Source organism: Monopterus albus, unplaced genomic scaffold, assembly GCF_001952655.1.
Source record: "Monopterus albus unplaced genomic scaffold, M_albus_1.0 scaffold1.1, whole genome shotgun sequence".
Lineage (NCBI taxonomy): Eukaryota > Metazoa > Chordata > Actinopteri > Synbranchiformes > Synbranchidae > Monopterus > Monopterus albus.
This window is the reverse complement of record NW_018127881.1, coordinates 4,520,700-4,531,400: the sequence shown is the minus strand read 5'-3', so window position 1 is coordinate 4,531,400 and position 10,701 is coordinate 4,520,700. Positions and strand designations below refer to the sequence as shown.

The following is a 10,701-nucleotide window of genomic DNA, read 5'->3' as shown; positions in this document are numbered from 1 at the left end:
GTATATTACTTGTGTAGCGTAGAAGATAATTAACTATGAATGTAATTATGTAGAATGTTAACACACTAATAATTCTGTAGTATATTACTTGTGTGGTGTAGAGGATAATTATTTATCTAGAGATATTGCTTAGGATTTAAAAGTTGTAAAATGATGTCATGGGGTAGGACTAGATAAGTCTGACTTCTTCCTACTCCATTCAAGCATGTACTAGGTATAAGTAAATTGATATTGGATTATTATTGTTGGATATGTGTGAAATTACATGTGTTGACATAACTGTTTTACACGCTTGAATGAATAAATCAAATCAAATCAAATCAAATAAGGGCTGTGCAATAAATTAAATTTTTGGAATAATATACACTCACCGGCCACTTCATTAGGTACACCTGTATGCAATTCAATGCAACACTTCTGCCTTAACATCTGTTTATGAAGCTCAAAATATTTAAATATATAATTGTCATAGTGTTGCAATGAATGGCATACAAATGTACAGGTGTATCTAATGAAGTGGCCGGTGAGTGTATAGTCAAACTGTGCTTCAAGCTACAGGGGACAAATGAGTGAGGCCAATACATCAGCTGGGAATAGTTTATGAAGACCCATCAGTGTCTGTGTTTATTATGCTGGCCTTACACTGGAAGACTATGATAAGACTCCGAAAAGACAAACGACTAAATCTGACACCCTCTCACATCTAAAGACTGCCTCATTAGTCATTCAGAAGTTTAGTCATAGACCATGACTCTGCAAAGACTGGGGATTTTGCAATGTCCCTATTTGCAAGACTGCAACTAGATTTCTCTTGAGATTACTTCCCATCATGCCCCTGATGGGAAGCTACAAGAAGAAAGAATCAAATGGAGCAGACACCACCTTTTCTAGTTCTCCACTCTATCAGGGTACAATTTGGATGACATGCCAAAGAGACACTCTTGCTCACTCCACAACTCCACCAGTTTATCCTCCCTTGTAACAGTGCAATGGAACCGTGACTTCTGATACCTCACTGAGTCTCCGTCATAATTACCACTGTTTCTGTGCCCGCTATGCTGCTTCCTGTTTAGTGCTGGAAAGAGCTCGCCTACTGGTTGTTTACGATGCTCATGTCACTTCATAAGCCAAGAATAAAGACATGATAATATTTAAACATGGTTGATTTTATTGGAACGTCAACATGAGACATAGAGCGACTTAAACCAGCTCAGATAACCACCTTACACCAAAAGATTGAGATAACGGGAGTGCAACACGACTGTAGCAAAACTCTCATGATTTTATCAGACATCAGAAATGTGTCTGTGACACTGAAAAGTTGTTAGGCATAACTCCGGCATTATATGATAAATAAACTGCAGTAGAGAAGCACCAGAGACAACCGTGTCAACAACGTTCAGTGTTCCACTCAGTCCGTATCATAGACACACTTTTAGAAAACAGATTTACATGATCTTTGTGAAAAGTTTGCTTGTGAATGTAGAAGAAATTCATTGTTGAGTTTCTGAAAATCTCATTAATATCACATCAAACTAAAAAAAAATTCTGTCTTAATGACTGTGTTGTTGCTGCTTTACAAAATTCTCTTCAAAAGTAATATTTATAAGCACATTATTAACAAATGAGAAGAGTTTCACTGGATCTCGTGGAAGAGTGGAACACAATTCATTGCATTGAACTTTGATTCTTTAATGTGATTTGTTTTCCAGATTTTACATTTTCCTTGATACTTGTATGGCTCTTTTTTGTTTTTTATACTTTTGCCTTGAAGAAAGAATGTTTAATTTCAACTCAGTCTGTAATGAGTTCATGTATAGCCTTAGTCAAGCAACACAAATTGTATGGCAATGCCTTGCAGTTTTAACTGAGAAAACAATCACAGATGATTGATGATGAAATAGTTGTTAGTCTGAAACATTTGAACGTGAACTACTTTTATACACCTATATATTACTACCATATTGTGAAATATACTGTAAAATTTATATTTTTTTCTAATTCTTGATATGTATTTCAGATCCCACAGCTCCATTTCAGATGATGGTTTATTAACCTCTAATATTTTCATTCTTCTCTTAAATCATTACAGTGTGACTGCTGACATAGCTACCTATTCCTGGGTGAAATGCACCAAAGCCTTTTTTTCCTCTTTATATGAATAACAGCTTCAGCGGTCTGTCCCTGGGGCAGGAGTGAACTGAGTCCAGAGCAGTTCACTAGTTAACGCTCTCTACAGCTAGGAGGGGACCACTGAGCTGTCCCTCTGTCATACTGCCTCTGTCCTTCTGTCCCTCTCCCCAGCTAGCATTCCCACATGGTACCAGAGCTAGCTGAGATGAGATGCAGCCATTCTGGAGGGAAAGCACCATGGAGAGTCACAAATTATAAAAACAAACATGATATTCATGCTGAGTTCACATCCAGAGAGCTAAATGTTTCTCTGCTTTGATGAAAAACCAGCAGGGACCAATGTCATCAGTGGTTTAATTGTGGCTGTAAATCAGTCCTCATGGTAACCTAAGAAAATAAACTGCACTTTTTTCCATCTTGCTCTCATGTGGTTTTGCTGTGATATGGATCACTCTTGTCCACAGCACTGTTTTATATTGAAAATCTTCCTATACATGTGGCACTTATGGATTTTTTTTAAATATCTAAAGAAATATATTTAATATACTGCCTTAAGAAGATCTGAGTATGCCTCATTAAAACAAACAAAACTAGCTTTTACTTCAGGCAGTGTGGGATATTTAAGAGAGAAATAAATTCACTGAGTTTATGGTGTTTCCCATCGAAACAGAGCAGATGCAGGAACATCAGGTATTATAGTAGGATTAATGATCAAATTAGAGCTGAAGTGATTAGTCAGTCAACAGAAAATTCATCTATAACTGCTCATTATTTCAGTCTTTTTTCTAGAATAAAGGGCAAACATTTGCTTGCTATAGCTCCTACAGTGTGAGGATTTGCTGGGGTTTTTTTCATATCACTGTAAACGGAATATCTTTGGGTTTTGGATTAGTGGCTGGACAAGTGAAGATATCACCTTGAGCTCTGGGGAACTGTTTTAGTTTCCCAGAAATGATCGGATTTGTGTCACAGACTGACGCAAACTCTTTTTCCAACTCGCCTGCTCATAATTATGGTCTGCACAACACAGTACGTTATGAACAAGGCATAATAATGTTATTATAAGTTAGCTAATGGTAAGAAAGCAAAACCACAGATTTAGAGACTAAGAGTTTCTTTTTAGGTGATAGGGAGACAAAAGGTCCAATTTGTACTTTAATACTCAAAAAGTTGACCTTTATTTTGGTTGTGCCTGCACGGACACTTCCCTCCCTCAACCAGTGTGCAAAAGACTGGCAACGCTGTTGTAGAGAATGCCTAGATGTTCTGCAGTACCATTAAACTGTAGCTTCTGTAACACAATGTACAAGTTAATTCCTCTCAGAGGGCCAGTGAAGCAGTCACAACACAGCATGATATATAAAAAATTGCACAAGCTTTACTTCTTGGTTAAGCCATCCCTGAAGATGACTCATTATTTTCCTGCAGGTTTACAAACAATTAAAATGGAATGAGTGAGAATGATACTCAGTGCTGCCCTCCCCCGTGATTCAGACAATTTGACCATGTGTAAAATTTTCATGGGCTTGTTTCTTTTTTATGGGCCTGCTTGTTATAAGTCAGAATAGGATCCAATCAACTGGTGTTATCAAATCTTTGTTCGGGTTGATGTGATGGCCATATTAAGACTAGTATAGCAGAAAATTAAACAAACAAGGTGGTCTTGGCTGGGTCGGCACATGCACTATTAAAGCAAATGAGATGCTGATTTTAAACAGGTTTTATCACATCACTTGTATTAAATAGCTTTGAGGCCTTTATTGTTCACAGTAGAAACAGCAGCTTGGCCAACAAATGGGTCACTGGACGCTCTAATAAGAATGACACACAGCAGTTGTAATGTACAGGCTGCTACACATATAGTTCTGGTGTTATACTGGACAGCATATTTTTCTTTAGCCCTCACATGAACAGTGCCTCAGGTACTGCCTGTTTCCATCTATGCAATATATCCACACTACATCCTGTCCCTCTCATGTCATAGCACTCCACTTCTTATACACACTCTTATAACATCTCCAATTGATTATTACAGCACCGTCCTCTGAGATATCCCCAATAAATGTCGCCATCGGCTTTAAATCATACAAAATCCTGCTGCAAGAATCCTTACCCGCAACAAGTCCACTGACCATGTCACACCTCCCCTTATCCAGCTTCACTGGCTCCCTGACAACGGATTCACTATAAGATTCTACTACTTTCCTTCAAATCTCTCTATAATCTGACACCACTATCCCTTTCTGACCTTCACCATCCTCACAACCTTCTCATTCCAACTGCTTTGCTCTCCACCCCTGTTTTTAGACTCTGCCAGAGCCTTCAGCTGCTCTGCACCAAGACTTAACAGTAAGGATTCACAACTGCTATTCGCCAGCTGGACACTATTGTACAGCTCATAACACATCTGTTTAAATTAGCAGATTCTTTATACAGTAAATCATGTCATTCTTTTCATTCAGCTTTTTTGCCATGTTTCTGCTGCTGTGTGCTTTAATTCTTCATTGTTAATGTTTCTTGCTTTCCTGTGTGTTTTGAAAGGTGCCAACAAATGTAATTGATTATTATTCTATAGAAAATCTGTTAATGTCAAGTGTCAAAAAAGGCTAAACTGTACGTGTTTGGTGTTTGCCTCTTGCAGTTGTACATCCAAACAACCACGCTGACCATCTCTGTGAGCCTGAGTGCTTCAGTGTCCCTTGGGTTGCTCTATATGCCCAAGGTCTACGTGGTTCTCTTCCACCCTGAGCAGAATGTGCCCAAGCGCACACGCAGCCTCAAGGCTGTGGTTACTGCTGCCACCATGTCCAATAAGTTCAACCCCAAGGCTGGGCTCAGACCCAACGGAGAAGCCAAAACCGAGCTGTGTGAAAGCCTCGAAACACAAAGTAAGAACATGAATGCTAATGAGGAAGTCTTTGACTAAACACCCACTGTTTTTTTTTTTTTTTTTATTCTTAGTTTTGTTTTCTCTTCAGGCACGGTTTGTCCTTCAGTGTCTGTAAATCAAACTAACTAATGCACAGATAGGAAACAGTAAAAAAAAATAATTACTTAGCATGTTATTTGACACTTCATTGAATTCAGTAAATGTGCCTCTGTTGTTCATTTGGGTGGATGGAGTGGAGTGGATATTGTTTGTGAGTCAGGAGGAAGCATTACAGGATTCTCAATTATGTGTGCAGAGGGTGGAGTTGTGGACAAATGGATTGTCAAAACAGAACATATTTGGCAGATCAAAATGCAGCTATTCTGTTTCAGTAAACCTTAAAACATTCCAAGTCAAATTATCATTGAAAAAAGTCCTAAATAATTTTTCTACATTAGACAGAATATTTATAAATACTAGTTACTAGTTATAAAATGTTTTGTCTGTGATTTTAGCAAATAATTTCCTCAAAACTTTGACCTAATGTATATGGGCCATTTTTAATCGGCTAATCCAGTCATTTATTCATACATTCATTTTACGGCTGCTATCAAGGTCATGTGCAATGATTAATTCATTATATTACCAGGAATTATTGTTCTAAACTGCTGGAAAATATTGATCCAGCGATCCATTCCATGCTTTGATTTTACAACTTTACCAGATTTTTTTAAAAAGTAAAAGGACCTTCATTTTAATTTGGTTTAAGTCATAGCTGCAGCCAGAGTTTGAACAATCAATAATCAAGGGGCATCTGACTCATCTTTCTAAAGCAGCTGAATCTCTCACAATGTCTGCATCCTCCTAATCTCAATACCGATAAAAGTGTTCAATGCTTCTGTATCAGTGACAGAATCTGGGTTTACAAGTGAGGTAAATAATGACTTCAGCAACTAATCAGCAGAAATGACTTGTGACGTCCCAAATGCTCTTCCTCTGCTTTCATTGGGCCGGGAAAAGCTTTTAATCGATCATGTCCATCAACAGAGTTATACTACCTCTCTGGCCTGTACTATTATATACAAATCCCATCTATTGTCATGCATTTTAAAGCTGTACTTACTCCTAACTTTTCATACCAACAGTAGTGAGAAATGATTCCTGCCATAGGAAAATAAAGGAGCTGACACTGAATTTACTGTTAATGCAAAAGCAGAAATCAATATAAACTGTACGACAGTGCATTGTAATGGCACGGTGTTGTGAGGCCCATCAGAATAGCTACACATATACACACAAAGCAACATTAATTCCTATCTTTTTTTAAGTTTCAGTTCAGGTTTATTAGGGCCTTGTGTTAGAATAAGTGGTGAGAAGGCAGATGCAGAATTGATAGCCAGCAGCAACTTAGCCTGATGGTGTTTCCATTTACAAGGGCTGTACAGTGTATGGCTATTTGAATAAGCACTATTTGTCATTGTCATCGCCAGTGCGGATATATGGCGTGATGAAATTGAAAAATTCCAGTCCAGGCCAGCTCCCACAACTACCGAGATATGGTGGCAATATGTCAGGATTTATCTGCTCCACCTCGGTGAATAAGCCAACACGGTCTGGGGAGACAACTGCAAAGTTGAGGCCAAATAGCTAAAGGAAAAGGTGGTGGTGGTGGGGAGGGCAGTGGGCTTTACTGAACACCCCCCCCCCCACACACACACACACATCTGCTGTAGGTAAGAGAGGGTGTGTATAAAATGTGGCCAGAGTGCCACAGAATTTTAAGCATTGCCGTAATTTTTGCTACACTGCAAAGAACTAGTCAGCAACTGACAACAGGGCCGAATAAATACACTTAAGTGCTTAGTCTTCCTCATCCCATAAACTGTAATAGTTTACCTTGACACTATGTTGTCTCTCAGTCTCCCCTCTCATTCTTCTCTTTCAGATTTCCCAACAAAGCAAACCTACATCAGCTACAGCAACCATGCAATCTAAGGTATGAAGGTTGTTATCACAATTCAGGATTTCCACCTTGACAGAAAGAAAAGCATGCAGTGGAATTTCACTTACGGTCAGAAAAACGTGGACATGTGAGTGTATGGGTGGAGACCACAGAAGCATTGCCAAAAGACATAACATGGCCAGGAGACACAGCAAAGTGATGCAGGACAAAACAAGTGACCAGAACAGAAAACAGTATAATTATAAGGTTCCATCTTCTGTCTGCCTCACAAGAATAAACACAAAAAAAGAAAAATGAAAAATATTTGCATGGCAGAGGCCTGGAGACTGAAGGATGGAGCTTTCCTTTTGAGTGTTTACATTTAAGCTATGCCCTCGTTCTAAGACTTCTCTGTCACATTGAGCAGCACTGACTGAAACTGAACTGAAATCAAGAATATGTTCAGGTGTTCTTAATGTCATCTGCCAGTTTTGCTAACTGTAATTAATCTTAAAATCCTCAAGGCATCACAAGAGATTAATCAACACCAAAAAGGCATGAAAACACGGTTCATGGATTTCAAAAAGGGTTTTGTGTTTGTTTTTCTTTATAAATGTGCTCTCATGAGTCAAACAACTGGAAATCTGATCATCTCAACAATGCAACAGTTTTGTACCAGAATCCATGGGGGTTTTATTTCCTCTTTCAGGTTTCTATTGAGTTACTAAGGACTACACGTATAGGATGGTCTCTGCCAATTTTGAGCATGCCAGTTTCAACATCCTGTGTTGTGTTGTTAAAAAGAGTTAAGAAAAAAAATCTTTGGAATGCATTTAAACTCTGTTGCAGCGTTGTTAACAATTGTTTGGGCCTGAGCCTATTGTATGTTAAAACCTGTTCTCAAATGGTGAAGGTCTAGTGAGTGATTGTTTTTCTGTGCTTAAGTGAGGCCATGATTTGTACTACCAGCTAGCCCAAGGCTGCCACTGCCCTCCGTGTACCTGTATGTGCTTTGAAACAGTAGCTCCTGGTTAAAATAAACAGTATTTTAACCAGGAGATTGTACTGTAAGCTCTCATCCGAGATGACCCTCCACATCACTGCCACCAGCTACACTCTTGGTCACATATAGCATAAGGGTAAAGCTTAACTGTACAGATCCATTAGGAGGGGAATTAAGATGAAGTTTGCCCTTGAGAGGATTGTGCAAAATGTCCTAAAGGTGATATCCATAATGGACCATCTACAGAGAAAACGCGATCACCATACATGTCCTCCTCAGGCACCCTCATGATAAGTAGGAGGGGACAGGAAGTTGTAAGGCTTTTCGACAAATGAAAATATAATTGCAAAAGTATACAACATGTCTATCCATCACCTTGAGCTCGCTGAACAGATTAATAGTTGGCTTCAAGCTGTATAAAAGCCCTCTAATGTCTTGGGGAAAACACTGTGGGGTCATTTGTGTTGTGAATTCAATGCTGCTTTTCATGCCTCCCTATGTATTTCTTTCAACACCATTTGTGTTGCAGAATAAAATGCGAGTGCTGACCAAATTAAATGGCAAGTTAATGTATGTTATTAAATAGACTGATGATGTCTGCTTTATGTTCTGACATATCGTAAATTTGGGGAAAAAAGATACAGTGCCTGGCTATCTGACTATGTATTTGTAAAACCTCATGAAAACTACTGAAGTGTGTGAAGCATGTTTAGTTTTTTTATACAAAATTTTTATTTCTATTAAAAATGTTTTCAAACTTCATCTGTTTTAAGGTTTGTGCCATTCAGAATTATCTCCTTCTTTTGTGAGTTAGCTTGTGCTTTTATTTGATCCCTTTGGAGGAAGAAAACAGAAGAACTTTCCCTAACAGGTTATTAGTAATACTTGTCTTGCACTGCATGATGCCTGATTTAAAAAAAAAAGCCACAATGATACTCTAGCAAACTTGGATTATCCTCAGCTAAATGATTGGCAGAACTTAAGTGTGAGTATATGTGTTTTATTCCTGCTATAAGAAAATAATACAGATTAAAAACAGGTTTGTCAGCCCTAAAGAAAAAAAGACAATAGCTGCCATCTCCTGAATAACATGTTGCCACAGTTGCTCTGATAATAGCACTTGGAAGGACAGCGAATTGGTGGAGGGAAACATGAAATTATTTAAAATGAATGGTTAGCTGCTACTTGAATCCAAGGTCTCTGCATGCAGCGAGCTCTCAGGATCCATCATCTTCTCCACGCCTCCCTGGTTCTGTGAGCCCACAATATAAAAGCCTCAAAAATAACAGTTGTTGCTTAGGAAGGGTGTTAACTGCATGCCCGAGTACTAGATTACTGGAATGTGCAGAGTATATATCATCTTCGTATTTCAGAGACAGAATGAGGTGTCCACAGTGCAACAGCCCCGTGAGACTATAAGGTTTTGCATGGCATAGTCCTTTTGACTACTTTTTTCCCTTTCTCTGAACAAATTTAGAAATATGTCATGGCACTTGTCAAAATTAGGAACACACAGTACAGCATTAGAAAATGAAGCAAACAAAGCATTTCAAGTGTTTTTGCAATCACAATCTGAACAAAACAGGAAGTCAATACCATTCTCTTTAGCTCTCAAGGAATATTTCCTGCTCCTGAGAATTATGTACAAAGTCACAAGCTCATGCCAAGACCTTTCAGTTCATCTCCATTTTCAAATGCCTTACCACACATGCTTTTGAAATGCAAAGTAAATAATACAAAAAAACGTGCATTACACCCAGACTGTCCTACTGTACTTATTAACAGCTGGGCTGGTACCATGCAGACTGAGGGACAGGAGACAATCTGACCTGCAAATGTCTCATAAGGAGAGAAACTAATTCAACAGGTTCACTGGGGCCATGACAACACACACAGTGGGTTTTGATGAGAATCATGACTTTAGAAAAAACTCACCAGGGCACTGAATAACTGAATTACTGCTAGGGAAAAAGGAGGACTGGGAAAACCCTGTTCTGATGTGACTTTTTGAAATGATGGCACCACCAGAATTCTCACTGTGCACATCAGTTTTAGTCAGCAGAGACTTGGCTTTTTACAGTATAACTATGGACTGTGGAGAAGACAGGCGAGGCTGTATTATCTCTCCAACAGCTGGTGCCTCTTTGCTTCAGTGATTCTGAGTCTGAAAGCCAAAAATTTTCAATAGACAAAAGAATATTTAGGACAACCTGAGATGCTCTTCGACAGCATGATGGCAAAATACATTCAGCAACAAATCTCTGTGGCCAGTCATAAGGACACGTCTACTGAGGGTTCAAAGCTATCTACTCAACTGTGTAATTGCAGATAGGGAGATGCAAATGCTCAGATAGAGGCTGAGAGGTTTATCCACACAAGTTAATAACTTATATGAACTAAAGACACTACAAGTGTACAGCTCCACTACACTGCTGATTAGCTAGTCTTATGATGTAAAAGCAGACACCAACCCTGACCCGAAAAAGCATTCCTCTTGAGCGCAGGCCCCTCCTCATCATCACTATGCGATCAAAGTGACAATGAAAGCTTCTTCAGATTAGTGGAATAAATTAATTCAAATGCTGCTCGCACAGCAGTGGGAAATAGCATACACAAAATGAGCACAGACAAAACCCCATCACACAAGGACTGGATCACAGTGCAATTATTAATCCTTTCATATGTTCTTGAAATGGTCTTGGCACAATTTCCTAAAACAACTGAACTATGTCAAAGTGTAAACGTTAACCATCT

General features: G+C 38.8%; 1 protein-coding gene across 4 annotated transcripts in view; it reads left to right on the top strand.

The window, feature by feature from the left end:
* LOC109969434 (metabotropic glutamate receptor 4-like) overlaps positions 1-8,646 on the top strand; it is a 181,772-nt gene extending 173,126 nt beyond the window's left edge. For 3 of the 4 annotated variants that reach the window (XM_020616515.1, XM_020616440.1, XM_020616360.1), the window contains exons 11-12: positions 4,775-5,021; positions 6,948-8,646. In XM_020616515.1, coding sequence (XP_020472171.1) covers positions 4,775-5,021; positions 6,948-6,997 — 297 coding nt within the window. In that variant the 3' untranslated portion in view covers positions 6,998-8,646. Of the gene's footprint in view, positions 1-2,304; positions 2,515-4,774; positions 5,022-6,947 lie in introns of those variants that run through there. The other variant, XM_020616681.1, reaches the window with a different exon arrangement.
* The last annotated feature ends 2,055 nt before the right edge of the window (positions 8,647-10,701 follow it).